Raw genomic sequence first — 16,643 nt, 5'->3', positions numbered from 1 at the left:
AGTAATGCCCTAGAAAGAGCTTCGTACTTACTCAGTACTTTTAAACTAAAATTTTGATCACTATAATGATCAGAGAGCACCCACTCTAAATTAATTCAAAACATGGAGCATTCACTCCAATATTAACTCTTGCACCCACAAAAGTATAAGGCCACAACCTCAAACAACTCAACCCAAACAAGCAACTACTTGAAAGGTGAAACTTTTCAAATTGAGGGAGATTACAATAGATTACTCACCTTCTTTTTTCAACATTTTCATCAAAATACGCATCCATGCTTGTTCTCCATGCCCATCTTGATTTTTGGCTTCTCCTCCTTGTTTTTCTTAGTCTTCACAAGCCAAAAATCTCAAAAACCCTCTTCTGCTTCGTTCAAATTTGAGCTTTTAAAGAGAATGAACTTTAATGCACAGGAACCGCTGGATTTCATCTTCTAGATGAGTCCCAAAGATAATCTAATCACACAACCGTTGGACATCCACTTTAAAAAGGTGGGTGAGATCTGGACCATCAGATCCTTTAAGTGATGTAAGATTAGAGTATCCCTCACCAGATTATTTCAAATGGAATCTTTTCTAATCCTACTCTTAAGCTGCGATACATAGGATCATGTTGATCATTATACTTTGCAGTGCACCACATTTTCATGCTCTAGACCAACCAAAAGGCACGCGATGAAATCTTTTCCGTCTTGGACACTTGAAAATCAAGCGCATCAATCTCGACTCTCAAAATTGGATCTTCATCCACTTTCTTCTAATGACCATTAGATTATATCATTAGTCTTTCAAAATTACAGTTTCCTCCTTGAGATATAAAACTTATTTCACAAAGATCCCGAAACTCTTAAAAATTATTTTCAAACCCCTGAAAGTAGATTACATCATAGTAGTCAAATTTCATATTATTTCTACAATGCTCAGATTTGCCTCCATGTCACACACTCTCATGAGAAACCTCATAACTTCCTTGTTTGATATCGGAATCATAATCCGAAAAGTTCGTTGGAAAAAAGACTTCATAAACTACGTTTCTCTAGTTTAAGTCGAACCCAGAAAACAACTGGATGACTACTCAAAAATTCATCCAAATTGACCCTTGTGCAATGACCTGTGAAATTCACCATTCTAAGTAATCTTTGCTTCACCCAAAATACTTAAATCTTCTAAAAAACATTAAAAACTATTGTAATAATGTTAATCGCCCTCTAAAATAATATAACAAATGCCCAAAGCCTTCTATGGGAGCTTCACTTCAGTACAAGTCATGTACTCTTAGAACACACTGTATTTTAGTTGCCAACAATGACAACACATGCAATCTCAGCCAATGGAACAATAAAAGCAACAACCACCATGATACTCTCATACTATAAGGAGAAAGCTGTTTACATGACTAAAAGAGATGAAAACACCAATGATAGGGTATTCTACAATTCGAAGAGCAAAGACCTTAGAAATTAGGGAAGGAAAGAGATAATTGAATTTTCGTTGAATTTCTTATAGAATTACAGTTAGATACCCCATCACTCATTTCTCATCTCTCGACATTCCTTGGAATAGAGATATGCTTCTGTACAATATTCCCTCTCATGCTTTCCTCGTGTGCCATGGTTTGCCAAGTTGACCACTGGGATCCCTATCATGAAAACTGCACCAAGCATAAAGTCATTATATCAATTAAAAATAATAAAGAGTGAATCAATATAAGCGGGCATTTGGTCTAGTGGTATGATTCTTGCTTTGGGTGCAAGAGGTCCCGAGTTCGATTCTCGGAATGCCCCATTTGGTTAATTTCTTTTTGAGTTTTGTAGCGCACCTAATGGGGAGTTAGACTCAGTAACTCACTATATTGGCCTAGGGTTTGCACGATAAGACCATATTGCTCTTAGTAGAGTAAAATGACATAATTACCCCTCCTATTTAATACATTTTCATACCCAATCTATAGAAGTCTTTAGGTTGGTGAGGGGCTTTTTCACCCATCTTCTATCTATCTTCTATCTGCACCTCGCCCAGGCACTTCTTGTAGCTACACCTGGTAGAGAAATTGCCCGCCACAGCAGCCCGATGCACCCACCTTCCCCTCCCGAACATCATACGTATGAAACATCAAATCAAAAAAAACTAATACTGACCTTAGAGCACTAACTTGTTTCTTTTTATTTTTTTTGTAAGAAAGCACTTCATTGAGATAATGTAGCCAAGCAAAGCTCTAATAACCACTCAGAGGAACACAGCCATTGTGTTGATTCATCAACCAAGAGGGCTTTCCTTGCTAGAAAATCCGTAATAACATTGAAATTTCTAAGAATATAAGAAGGAATAAAACTTAGCAACTTTAAAGCTAAATATAAATGTCATCAACAATGGGTTGAACCTCGCAGTGTGCTTGGGCTTTTCCATTGATGATATTGATAAGCTGCTGGTTGTCCGTTTCCATCTCTAGGTGCTCAAAGCATGCATCAATTGCATATAATAATCCGCTCTAAAGGCATATGCTTCACTTTCTAGAACCGAGTTGGGCACAAAGAGGATGGAGGCAACAAGCATAGGTTTACCTGAGTAGTCTCGAACTATAACTCTAGCACCTCCTTTCTTTTCTTTTTGCTTCAGTGAGGCATCCACGTTCACCTTGAAGAAGGGCGGGGTTGGGGGGATCCAACGTTGATCTTCTTCAACTTGTAGGTCCCCTTGGTGCAAGTCGCTTTCCATTTCAACATAGGTATCCATGCGCCAGAATTCTTGATGCTCACCAATGCCTTCCCAATAATTTATTGTGGAGTCCATATTCTCTTCCCATGTACCCTGTCATTCTTTGCATTCCATAAATTTCATGCCATGAATGAGCACAAGCTTAGCATTTTCTTGGCTTCACACCTACCTAGGATATCGAAATGATTCCAAGAAGAGATCCAATCAGCCAAAGATCCTTAGAGCACCCGCTCGAGCGAGTATAATTGCCAACCTTTACCCTCCAAAGAAGGATAATCCCACATCCATCTGTAGGTAGTATGTGGCGAACACTCTCAATCATGCATCAAATGTAGAGAGACTCTCTGCAACTAAGCATAAAATAGGGCACGGAGATTCAAATGATTTGAAAATCACAAACAGAAAAATCTATACTAGATATGAAATAGAAGAGCATTGCTCGTGAAAGAGCGAGAATAGAGGAGTTGCAGAGACGGACCACATTGAAGATTTCAAAAATTTTAGTCAGGACTCAGGAGAACAAATGATGACAAGAAATCAAGAATCTTACGTCGTGCGGATGACAAGTATTGACGAAGCTATTTCCTTAAATCTTCTGATCTTTAAATTGAGAAAGAAAGAGAGAACAAGAAAAAGAGGCGCTGCAAAGGGAAGCAGAGTGAGGAAATAAATCTGGGCAACCTTCTTGGTGCCTTTTAAGGCATCAACAAGCCAAATAAGAACTTTTCCGCCAAACCCAAGAGGAAAATTAGTACAAGCCTTCGAAATACAGAGGAACTTAAACTTGGACCAACGCTTGTTGCAAACTTGTGCCTTGTCAAGGCAGCAATCACCATTGCATACCTCAACGGCGGTGTGATTGACTCATTCACCAGCCCAAGAAGGAGGTCAAGATTGCGAAGACCAAAATCTGCATCAATTTCGGAGAAGCCCAGAAGAGCAAGGGAGAGACCAACATTTGCAGTGATGGAAGTGTTGCCAACACCACCCTCGCCAAAGGTGATGGCGACAACACAAGGTGTCTCTCCAGCTAATAGCAGGGGAGGTGGGAGTGTTGGTCGCGGGCAGGGGAAGGGTGGTTTCTGGGGGTTGTGGCAGGTAATTTCTTAGCAAAGTGTAGATAGAAATGGGTGCATATTAAAATGGAGGTAGTTATATCAGTGGATGAAATTTTAAAAATATGTAACTTATAATTTTGCATGCAACCTATAATTTAAGCCACTATAAGTAAGATACTCAGAGTTTAACCCCATTATAGTGTAACACTGATAGAAATAACTTTATTTTTTCTTTGTGAAAATGTGTACCCATCTACGGATTTTTATCAGCTCCAGTTTGTGTCAGCTCCAGTTTCCTCATGTTCACCTTTAGATTGTCGACATGTGTATTATTCCAATCTTATGGTAAAAATTCAACCAACAACTTAACCTCTTCTACAAGGTTATCTCTTGAATCTTCGTCTTCAACGCTGTTTTTGTTTCTTCATCTTCGTCTTCACTCGCCAAGCCCTGCAACTCCAAATAGTGTCTTTGTTTTCTTGCACATATCATCTTCTTCTTAATAATCTTTTTCTTTTGAGTCACCGAACTTCCCTTCTTGTTTGAGGCTTCGATCTTTAAAGAAAAAAAAGAAGAAAGAATAAGGAAACAGATGAAAGAAGAACTTGTAGAACATGAAATCTTCAAGAATCCATTCATTTTTGCCCTCCGATCTCAGATGAAAGAAGAACTTGTCGAACATGAAATCTTCAAGAATCCATTCATTTTTGCCCTCAGATCTTTTGATTTTTTTCTTTTTTAAACCTTATACGAATGCCCCTACTTCAACAGCTCAAACTCTGTTTTTTGTTTTCTTGGACTTAGTTGTCTTCCTCCTGAAATTCTTCTCTTTATTTCTTTTCAATTTCTCTTTTCCTAGTCTTCAATAATGCAGGGAAAAGGTAAGGACATGTGTGGGTTGTTTATAAGGTGAAAGAATGTTGATCGCCGTGAACTTGAAAGAAAAATTAGCTTCCAAAGCCATGAATTTTTTCTTAATATTGTTTAAGAGAAACAAAAGAAATGATGAAGTATGAAGATGAAAGACTCATTTGAAAAAATAGAAAACAGAGGGTAAGAGCGGATTTCTGAGATCTGTACTCTGCCTCTCGTCTCTCCTTATAAAGTTGTTTCTCTAAGTGTGGAATTACTCAAAGAGTTGCTTGAAGGATCTGTGAGACAATGGCAACTGACGTTAAAGAGTTGCTCAGACGGAAGAACGGCAGCAACTGAACAGAGAAACGGAAGAAGAAGAACTTCCTTTAGCCCTCATTTGAAAATGAAACGTCTTCACCGTTGGATCCGAATTTACCACGTGTCAAAAATTTAATGGAAAACAGGAGGAAACTGTAGGGTCAGAGAACGGGAGCGGATAAAAATCCACCCAATCTACCCATCTTCAACAACTTAAGATGCAACAGTAACGATTAACAGCAGGAACATGGATTCTTGGGGTTATGGATTTAGTATTTGATATCACGCTTCATATGGATTTTTATTTGCGGCAGCAGCAGGCAAAAAAAACCATGAGCCACGCACCAAATTACATAATGGTCAAGATTAAAAACTGAAAAGTATATATATAATATAAATTCCGCATTTAAGGGTTTTAGAGTTTTAAATACAAACCAGTCCCGCAATAACCGAACCAAACCCAGTGAAAGATTGACCGCGGTAGAAAAACGCGGCACGATACCGGCAACATCAAGCCGACGATAATTGACCAGGCCAACCACATGATGCGAAAGGCCACATAAATCAGAACCACACACACGCCACAGATCTCCACAGATCAAACCCAAAAGAGGAGAACACGAATTGATCACGAAGGCCTCACCAGGAACCCACCCTCCCCCACCCCCCCGCCCCCAACACCACCCCAAATCTGTTCGCGCAACAAACACGATTACACAGCCTGATGAAGATCAAAGCAGCACCACAACCCAACCACAGCCAGGGTCCCAACACCGATGCTGCGTCGGGACGCACGGATGCGATTCAAAACCAACGCACGTTGAACCCCCACCCAAGCCAACATCACGGCCAAACCCCGAAGTGGGTGACCACCACCGAAAACCCAATGTCCACACGAACAAACCACCGGAAACACCCCAACCGCACAAACCACCACGCCCGCCCAGCGGAACAACCCGGCCGATCCCCCCAGCAAAACACCAGCCCAACACGAGCCAGCTCAACCAACACAGGGAACCGGCCCCCCCCCCCCCCCCCCCCCCCCGGTCACGGCTAATACAGGGACTGAGTTTGTAAATCTAAAAACTCTAAAACCCTTAAAATGCAAAAGGAAATTTATATTTATATATAATACTTTTCAGTTTTTAATCTTGACCATTAAATATAAACTTGATGACGTGGCTCAATCAGAGCCGTCGGCAGCAGCAGGCACCTGCTGCCGCAAATAAAAATCCCGCTTCATATAGTCTGGGCCGATAGCAAACCAAATCACTGTGACGTACTAAATAATTACTGGGTTAGAAAAATAATTCCCCGTTCCATGAAAAAAAATCTCTTCCTCGGTTCATGGTGTCTGGGAATCTGGAAAAGCTTTCATAACATTTAATGGGAAGAAAGTGGAGTAAAGGTTCCAACTTTTTCAGTCCTGTTATTAATGACACTCAATGTGATGCAAAAAGAGTCTTAACTTTAAATATTCTAATGATAATGATAGATAAAGTCAAAGAAACAATGACTAAAGATGGTAAAACTCAGCAGTTTTCAAATGCTAAAAGGAAATATCAATTCATCAAGCAAGTTACTTCAGAAACAGGGCTCGGGCTCGTGGAGAAGGCAGCAAATCAAATATAATCCAAAATCACCAACTGAAGAATGCAGCTCAGAAACTTCTAAAAGTTGAAGCAAAATATGAATCCAACACTCAGAATCACAAGAACCCACAATTCAGACAAAACGCACTGTTCAGAAAAAGAGGGGGGAGGGGGTGGAGAAGGCAGAAACCAGGACGATACCTCAAAGCTAACTCAATCAGCAACACCCCAAACCACCACCAACACAAGAATGTAATATTGGGGGTGAGGGTTCGGTCATACGAACAAACACATACCTTTATGCTTGTGTAATCCCATAATTTGGACCACCACCTGCATGTAAGGAAGAAGAAAAAAACACCCAGTACCAGCAGCATGCAGTTCTCCAGTGCATAAGTTCTTGCCTCTCTTCTTTTTCTTTTTTCTTTTTTTTTGGGGGGGGGGAAGGGGGGTGGGAATGGGAATGGGAATCAATAATCTTTTGTTTCAGACAGATGATTAGTGGTCTCAGTCTTTTAGCTCAAGAAGCAAAGGTTCCAAACTCAGCCATAGGTTATAGGTGCACGAAAAGTCACTGCAACTTCAAAGGCAAGACGTACAGGGGTTCCATGTAGGCAGTATCACATTCTATATCTGGACAGGTAGGCAAGACTGAAACTAAACCCATAAGATGACGATGACCTTGTTCAGAGGGTGTACAATGTACATCATAGGATTTGGTTCATGATCTTGGTGCTTGCTGAAAAGAAATCCCAAACCCACATTTCAATTGAGACTCAGAACAGACAGGCAGAATAAACCAACCAAAACCAGTATGCTACGATTACTTTTCTATCCGAAAAAAGAAAAACTAGTAGGTAATAAAAAGCAGTAAGACGAGATGATTACAGAAGATGTCACATAGACATATGATGTTTACAATAACAGGGCAAAACACCATTACCACTAAATACCTACAAAATGTGAAGAGTAGGGAAAATACAATTGAAAACTAGCATAATGATCCCTCTACGTTCCCCTCAACACAACCTAGCTGCCAACCTGGCCGCAACTCCCTTTGGAAAAAAAAAGGGAAGAAAATAAGATTAACCATTCATTGTTAGACTATGCACACTTAAGGAGCAACTAAGGAAAGCTCTCTGGATATCTAGCAGAAGCAGAGATTTTGAACAGATTGTATCATTCACCGGTCCAAAAAGTGAAAGCTCAGAAGTTGATCTTTGAAAAACCATTCAAAATTTCACAAGCATTAGGGTGGAAGATAGAGGTTACAAGTGACACTGAATCAACCAGGGACATGCACTGGATAAGACTTACCATCTCATATTTTAATTCAAACAAATTTAGGTGCATGGTAATGATGCAGGATCAAGCTCCCAACAGCCGCTTAGGCTGCCATTTTTCTCCTCCGTAAGCCGAAATGCAGGAACCTGATGAGAGAACTTAAGCAACTCCCTTTGAGGGATCTGTGAGGCAATGGCTGAGCCTTTTTTCTTTGCAGCCTTGTAAACTGTCTTATAGCCATCCACCAGGACAAGGAATTGCACTTTGGTTCCTGAACTATTATGCTCAAGGATTTCTACTACATCATATTTGCAGTCAGGCAGATTGGAAATGGTCCATTTAGCATCCCAGTTCTTGTACAATGCCCAAACCTCACCTTTCCTAGGGTATATTGAATATCTGTTCTTACCAGCAAGTTCAGCTTCTAACCGATGAGAAAAGCTACAGGTGGTCTCAAATTCGGTCTCGTCCCCCAACATAAATACACCACAGCCGATGGGCATATCCCTGTTAATCCACTTAATACTATCCATCGGTAAAGGGCAGGCTTCGAGCCATGTGATATACACCATGAAATCTGGTGCATGTCTAATTCTCTTTATTTTGCCATAGAACTTAGGCATGGCATCATGGTCACCATACAACGCCCAGATGTGACCAATCTTCAACTTCTGGGGGGATCTATGAATGGCAAAGTCACAGAATTCCGTCTCTGGGATTTCATCAGGTTCTGAAGGCGATGCAGGAGTAGAAGTTGGATTTTCACTTATGTCATCCGAACTAGTGTCATCAACCACTAAATGCCTCTCCTCATCATTCTGATATGTTGACACACCTGCTTCAGTGGAGTCACCAATGCTGCCATTTTTCACCTTGTTTTGTTGCTTCGATGTCTTCTCCTCATCAGCGCATTGACTTGCATTTGCTTGACTGGGTTTTTTAAGGGTTTCATTCAGTTCCACTGGATTATGGTAGCTGTTGCCTGATTTCTTTGTTTCCAACCCATTTTCCTCATTCAGATCCAAACTACTTTTCTGTTTATCAGGAAATCTAGACTCCATGGGTTTTGCATTCTCTTCAGAAAAATTTGAACATGAGCCCTTACTTCCATTATCCAATTTCACGTCTTCCGTATGAGAAAACACTTCAACATCAGTAGGAAGAGATGCAGGATCAAGTTCATAAGATCCTTCTGGAACATCATCTCTTTCCCCACCAGTCATTCTGAAAGAAGGTATCCTATGGGAGAACCTCAATAATTCATTGGGTGGTATTTGAAATGTATGAATACCTTCCTTTGTAATTTGCCTAAAAAGGCTGACAAATCCTTTCATCTTACCCAAGTACACAACACTAATCCCAGAGTCTTCAGAATATTCTGAAACGACTTCAACATATTCATATTCATATTTCTGATGGTCACCTGGATTGGAGTTCCATTTAATATCCCAGTCCTTGAAGAGTGCCCAAGTTTCTCCCTTTCTAGGATATATCTTGTAAGAGGCTCTGCGGTTGCCTGTCTCATATGTAATCACATGAGAAAACATAAGCTGATCTTCAGTATCTTCAGTCTTCCCATTTTTGAAGTTACCACTGGAAAAAGGCAAGTCCTCATTGACCCAAGCAATCTCTTCTTCTCCACATGGAACAGGTTCCAGCCAAGTAATCCGAATCCTGAACCCAGGTGAATAAACTTTACGAACACGGGCATAAAACCTAGGCATTGCATCTGAAGTATCATAAAGAGCCCAGATCTGGTCAACCTCAAACTTCTCCGGCTCTCGTAACTGGTCAAAGTTACTGAAATCTGGATCAGGATAAACATAATACTCTGGATCTGGCATGGTCTCGGGGCTCTCATTTGATTTTTTTGAATCACTATCCAGTTTGGAACTTCCCTCATTGTCACCCATCACATCTGCTTCTTTCCCATTTTCTTTGAATGCTTCAGTTTTTTCCCTTTCATTTGGTAAATTTTCTTCAAGAGGGTTCTCCATTTTCACATCATTAGGCAATCCTCCTGATGCAGCAGCATCCTTATTGTTATCTTCTGTAGCATGAAATGATCCACCTGCCCTTGGCTGTTTTGGAGGGCTTGAAAAGTCATCATCATCACTTGCGTCTTCTTTATAAGTGACATTGTGTTTTTGCCTACTAGATCTCCGAGGATAATGGCCCCCAGTGAAACCAGGGTTTTGTCCCGTTGGATGAGAACCATCCTCTTCCATGTCACTGCTGCTTCCAGTGTCAAAGCTTTCACTGGACTCTTCATCTAATTCCCTTCGCCTCTTCTTGTCCTTGTTCCCTACAGGTTTTAAATCCTCAGATTTCTCTTGGTTCTTGGGTCTTGCCTTGCCTTGTTCCCCAGCATCAGAAGAACTTCCTGTCTTTGACAAATGCTGTTTTCCCTGGGTCCCAGTGCCAAAAGTTTTCTGCAACCCTACACCAGGAGGGTTCCCAACGGCGCCTTGTGAACCCACCTTAACACCCTGACCAAATACCTCTTTTTGTTGAGCAGATGCAAATTGACCCTGGTTGGCTCCTCCAGCAGGCCCCTGAGCATCCATGTCATAGGCAATGAAAGGCTTAGTGCAACTTTGACAACGTAGAGCCCTGTTCAAAACATTTCTGTAATACTGGTACCTAATACCACAAAATGGGCAAAGAGTCCAGAATGTTTGTTCACCATTAGGGAAGCATGGCTGGTTCTGCTTCTGATGCATGTTCGGCCCTGAGAATGGTTGGGAAGCAGCATTTGTAAAATTGTTCTGTGTTGGAGGTTGTTTTGTGACAAAATTGTGTCTATCCACTGGCGGCTGCCTTGAAGCAGTAACTTTCACAGAGTGTTTACATTTCATGTCATATAGAGATCTCTTTTGTTGATCTGTAAGCACCCTTTGTGCTTCCCCAATCAGCTTAAAGGCAGCTTCTGCTCCAGCGAACTTGTTTTTGTCTGGATGTAGCAGAAGGGCAAGTTTACGGTACTGCTTTTTTATGGATGCTTCATCAGCTGTTTGCGTAACTTGGAGGATTCCATACCAGTCCATCTCTGAATGAAGGAACTTCTGCTCGGCAGAGCAGTGTACATCACACACCGTAAGCATCTGCGAGATGTTATCTAGCTCTGGATAAAGTTGCTGAGCCTTGAGAGCAATCTTCCTAGCTCCCAGATAATCTTTATTGTGCATCTTCTTTTCAGCAATTTCCTTGGCTCTGATAGCCTCTTCTTTGTTACAGTCCATTCTTGAAGTCATCTCTTCTAACTTGGCTTACCACATAGACAAGTTCTATCTTAGTCTTGAATTGGTCAACTAACATAGCCAAAGATCCAATGCATCATTGCCTGGCACTCTTTCCACCTTTAACAACATCCCAGATTCTTCAGTGATTCATAAATATATAAACCAAACCTGAAATCAGCAAAAATACAAGCCACCACAAGAACTATGTTAAATAAGAACTCCAATTCAAATATGAAATATCAATCAAACAAAGGAAAAAAAACTTCTCTTTAAATTTTGAGAACACAAAATAAACCATACAAATCAAAAACACACCAAGCATCGCAAGTCCCAATAGGGGGACTTGTAAAAAAAGAGAACTGCATACTCCCTACAAATTTTGAGAATAACAATAGACCAAGATAATAGATAACCAATCTAGCATCCTAATAGGGGGAGATTTTACTAACCCAAGCATTGCAAATACACATGCACAGTCCAAAAAGACAAGCGGTAAAGCAGCTAATCAGCTAATCGTGAAAAACACTTGGAGACAAAGCTTTGAAATTTAAACAAACACAAAATTCCGAGTCAACTCTAAGGTTCATATGTGTGTCTACTAGAAATTCAGATTTCGACCAGATGAAGACAATCAGAAAATCAAAGCAACAGCAGGCTAAAGTCTTAAGAAATCTTCACATCACCACTAGGGAAAACTTCCCACACCTAACCAGCACAAATGCTTCATATAAGGGACGACATACAGCACAGAAACCCTAACTCTATCCACGTAGACTAAACACAACCTCAAACCCTAAATTTTGAACGGCATAAAAAACCAAAATTTGCAGAAGTGAGCAGGAAACCACAGAGGCCAAATCAGATACATCGACTAAACTCCTTAACCAAAAAAAACCCTAAAATGATGAAGAAAAATCAATAGAAGACCTACAGAAACGCGAACATGTGGTAAGAAATTTAACACAATTCGAACAGCTTAAAACCCTTAAATAAGTTAGAGTTAATGAAATGCAATCCAGCATAAACAAGTTATGAGCAGTTACTGTAACGAACATGATATAGAAACAAAATGTAAGAGAGGAAACAGTAGACTTACTTGTTGAGTTTCTACAAGAAACAAACTCACAAATGAATTTCCAGAGAAGAGAGAGAAAGAAGAAAATAGATAGAGGAAGTCAGAAATGATAGAAGAGAAAGAGAGGGAAAGTTGCAGAGCCAACTAGGCAGGCAAAGCACACCCCGCCCAGCGGGAACGAAATTGAGATGAAAATAGATGAGAAGAGGCCCTAAATTTCTCTGTAATTCCTTCGAGCCCCTGTTTATGACTTCTTATACTTCCTTTTCTCGTTAATTGCATATGGTAAGACCAATATTTTATTCTAATTACCTAATTACGAATTTTCCTAATTATTATTTAGGATCACAAAATAAAAATATTATTTACTTCTGGCTTCCCTATAGGCCTATATAACTCCGAAATTTTTGGATGAGGCACGTGCGAATGGTTTTGCTTCGACCGGTTTAATCGGTTGGTTTATTTGGGTGTTAAGTGGTCCGCAATCTCTAGATCCTCTCACTGGACGTCAAAATTAGATGGAAATTGAGACAAACATCCTAGACCAGAGGGAGAGGGAGGGGGAAGAGAGTCTGGATCATCTCCCCGAAGGAGAGCACTCACCGCAAATTATAGGGGGACCCACAAGATTAAGGTAATAGTTTTTTTTTTAAATGTTTTATTAGTTTTTATTTTTAGATCACACATATTTTGTGATTGTAAAGCCATCAACGGTCTGTGCTCTCCGTTAGGAAAGATGATCCACACTCGGAGGAAGTGGAGAGGAGTCCATTCATCTACTTTCCACATGAGTAGAAGTGGGGATAGATCTCGACCCATCAACTTGTTTGCTCTAAGACGTGAGATTCGTGCTCTATGGATGGTTCGCATCTAATTCTAATTTTTTGTAGATGATAAACTTGAAATTACTAACGCCTTCACCTAAGAGGTCAAAGTTTGAATCTCTTTGAGGCCAGGGGCTAAATTATTCCTTATATACAAATTATACATAACAACTAACCCCTTGAGAAGTAGTCAAGGTATGCGCATAGGCTGGCAAGAACAAACTTCAATTTAAAAAAATAAAAAATAAGAGGTTCTAGAATTAGGGTTCCTAGAAAAAACAGATAGGTCGAACCATGTTCAATCTATTGATATTAGATAAAACAAGATAAGGATTTGGTTTTTAATCCTTATTAGGAAAAGTGTACTAAAACCACGACAAGTTCTTCTTCGTGCCAGAGTTATTTCTTCATTGGCATCTCACATTGGATACTGCACTCACTGAAAAGGAACTGAAGGACAATTCGACTGCAATTGGTGTTAAACAACAAAGTGGAAGTGATGTGGGCAAAATATTACCGAACCAGGATGAACCATGGTCGGGTCATTTATTCCAATTAGGTACGGTCCAATTACGGTCAAGACCGGTTCATGGTTCGAGTCCATCAATTACGTGAGGGTAAAGAAACTCTACAATTATGGAAATAAACATGGTTCCGAAGTATTTGGGATACGTGATTGAGTCGTAATAAGTAACTGATAACTCTATTAACTAGCAGAAGCATCTATAGTTAGTATGTGGTATACAATGATTAGAATCCAATTAGGGTATGATTCCCTTTAGACATAAGTATGAAATTATTAAGCACATCAAATCAATATATTTCTTTTTTTAATAAATGTCAAAAGACAGGCGCCTTAGGACCTAGGCATGACAAAGCTTCCAATGATGCATGCGCATCCTAACACATCCCAAGGCAACCACGTTTAGACAAACAAGCGGTCAACCACCCTGTCCATCCAAAGATGCTAGGATGCCTAGGCGATGCGTTAATAACCATGATCATAAATATATTTGACCAATAAATCAAACAAGGTCAAAGCCCAAATCAAAAGTTCATAACTTAAATGGTCGGGCTAGGTTAATGGAATCAGTCAATTTGGTCAGCCTTCTAACAAGCTAGGACACCCATCTACTAAACTTGTCGAACTTAACCCATACAAGTTTAATTCACTAAGGATCCATTTGATGGGATGAAATTTTATTTGAAAAATTCTTACTTGTAAAAAATTACATGTTGAAAAAGCTCTCACTTATTGTTTTTCAATGGTACAAACATGAAAAATTTTCAATTTTGCTATGAATAAATGAAGCACAAATTTCAAACAACTCAGTATAGAAAAAGCAAGTTCGCTATATTAAGTGGTCAACAATGTAAAAGATTTGTGTTTACTCTTGCCTTCTAGGCTCCACAAAACCCCGTTGTAAGTTGTAACCCAAGAAGTGTTTGTACCCAATATTTATGTTAATATACACTTCAGTTGCATTAGGAAAACAAAAAGATCAAGTTCACTTACTTGATTCCTCATGGCATCCTAATGTAGAAGGGAATCCATAAACATCTGGAATGACATTGTGATAGGGCAAGGTACCTTGCCAAGGATAACTATGATATGTTTGAAGTCAAGAAAAGTGAAGCACAAGAACGTTGTTTTTCGAATAGGGTTAGGAGGAACAAATAAATGTGACACTGTATGGAGCTTTGAAATCCTATGCAAGAAATTTTAGACTGATCAACCGGGGGGCACATTTGAAGGGTAGTAGATGGGCAAAATAAGATCAGTGCTTGCCATGCATAGGAAAATGATGCCACTTGTTTGAAATAGCAAATGCACAACCACGAACAGAGAAGAACCACAAGTAAAATATACGAGAAGAATTTAACGTGGTTTGGTAAAACCCTACCTACGTCCACCAGAGAGAAAATAAATTTCAGTATTTCAAAAAACCTCACACCTATAAAGTGTTACCCTTTGCTTTGCGCTTTTTTTTAGGTTATCCCACATAGACTATTTATAAGGAAACTTAAAACCTTAATCCTAACATAATTACAATTTTAACTCAGTACTAGTAATTAACCTAAACACTGTTTCAATTACAAATACAACTAAAACTATAATTACATAGACCCATAGAATACAAGACACCCAAACTCAACATCTTGGAATTCAAGATCCATGTTTGACATAGATCGTTAAAGAAATTAGGGAGACATCAAAATTTGAAGAAAATTAATTGATGAAATAATCCTTCAAAGATCAAACCAAAAGTTTGGGGATACTCTAACAAATTTGAAAGACCTAATATAGATGTGCAGAGATAAAAAATAATCGCAGGTCAAATAACAAAGATAGCAATGATACTGAAGTAAAAGAAGCCGATAACAGCAATAACAGCCACAATTATCTCATTGCATCCAAGAAAAAGATTTCCAGCTGGAATAACTAATTAAGATTATGCTCACCAAACATCTAATCTATGATGCTCCATAGAAGCCTAAAAATATGAGGTTCCCTGCTTCAATTAATAGTTGGAACATGAAGCAAAACAAATGCTTCTAATGAACTCCAAGTATAGCAGCAAGTCCAGCTTGGCCAAATAGACCCCTTGGCTAAAACCCTTTCCTAGCAAAAATTATTGATATAAAGCAGAGAACAATCCAAAATTTATACAAAACTAGAAAATTTCACGTGTATACCCATGTGGTTTTTGTTATTTTTCGAAATAATGTAAACATATAAATAATCAGAGAACAATCCAAAATTTATACAAAACTAGCAAAATTTCACGTGTATACATGTGGCTTTTGTTATTTTTTGAAATAATGTAAACATATAAATGTTTTTTTTTACGAGGAGAACAGATTAAGGATAAAGCTTAAATTATCCCTTTTTTTTTTTCATTTTTATTATTATTATTTTTTTTTGTACTGGTGTTTTTTTTAATACTAGAAATCTAATGCCATCCGCAAGGATCAAACCCAAGATCTCTCCACTGAGAAGTATGGATCTTTACCACTCAACTCAACCATCCCTCCATTGGCTTCATTTTTATTATTTTACTTTAAGCTTTTATAAGTTATTAAGTTGATTGATCTGGTTATTTGATGGATTTTTGGGGTGAGATGAAATATGGTGAGAAACCTTTTTGTTGTGAATAATATTTGTAGGAGAAAAATAAGGAAGGTGGACGAAGAGACATAAGGTTTAGGTGAGAGACTTTTAGTTGAAGAGGTGTACCTCTTGAGAAAACCTCTTACGGATATTACACGGGGATGGTTTGAAAGGATATGTTCAATGAGGAAATGTATGTTGTTATGGTTAAAGGGTATTTTAGTCCAATAAAAGAATATACCATACCTAAATTAAAGTTCTACTATGATGTAGTAGTATGATAGTATGATATGATTAGGAACTTTTCTTTTTAAAATTTCTTTTTATATGTATGAAGCTGAGTTTGTGATAGATACATTTTATGTGGGTATTTGTGATGGTGCAGTCTGTTATAAACGTTGCTTACGGTTTGTTAAAATTTTATAATGAAGTTGCCTTCTGCTTTGAGAAATTCCACCACTTCCCCATGAATTTAAGTATTTAATCTCTTAGAAGTAAAATCTAAGCTTATGGCCTAGCATTTCCTCAACATGACAAACCAGAAAATTTCAATGTTAGTTGCATGGCA

General features: G+C 39.0%; 1 protein-coding gene and 1 non-coding gene across 2 annotated transcripts; one reads left to right on the top strand and one right to left on the bottom strand.

The window, feature by feature from the left end:
- The first annotated feature begins 1,712 nt into the window (after positions 1–1,712).
- TRNAP-UGG (transfer RNA proline (anticodon UGG)) lies at positions 1,713–1,784 on the top strand. The gene has a single exon. It is a non-coding gene; the product is annotated as a tRNA-Pro (tRNA).
- Positions 1,785–7,025: 5,241 nt separating this feature from the next.
- LOC149010488 (uncharacterized) lies at positions 7,026–12,349 on the bottom strand. The gene is made up of 2 exons (XM_089163439.1): positions 12,161–12,349; positions 7,026–11,232 (listed from the first exon to the last, which is right to left on the bottom strand). Exon 2 carries the CDS (start codon positions 11,074–11,076, stop codon positions 7,882–7,884), a length of 3,195 nt encoding a protein of 1,064 aa, XP_089019565.1. The 5' UTR covers positions 11,077–11,232; positions 12,161–12,349; the 3' UTR covers positions 7,026–7,881.
- Between the last annotated feature and the right edge of the window lie 4,294 nt (positions 12,350–16,643).

Source organism: Hakea prostrata, chromosome 7 (assembly GCF_041222555.1).
Source record: "Hakea prostrata isolate BN-2017 chromosome 7, UWA_Hpros_2, whole genome shotgun sequence".
In the NCBI taxonomy this organism is placed as follows: domain Eukaryota; kingdom Viridiplantae; phylum Streptophyta; class Magnoliopsida; order Proteales; family Proteaceae; genus Hakea; species Hakea prostrata.
This window is presented reverse-complemented; position numbering and strand designations above follow the sequence as displayed.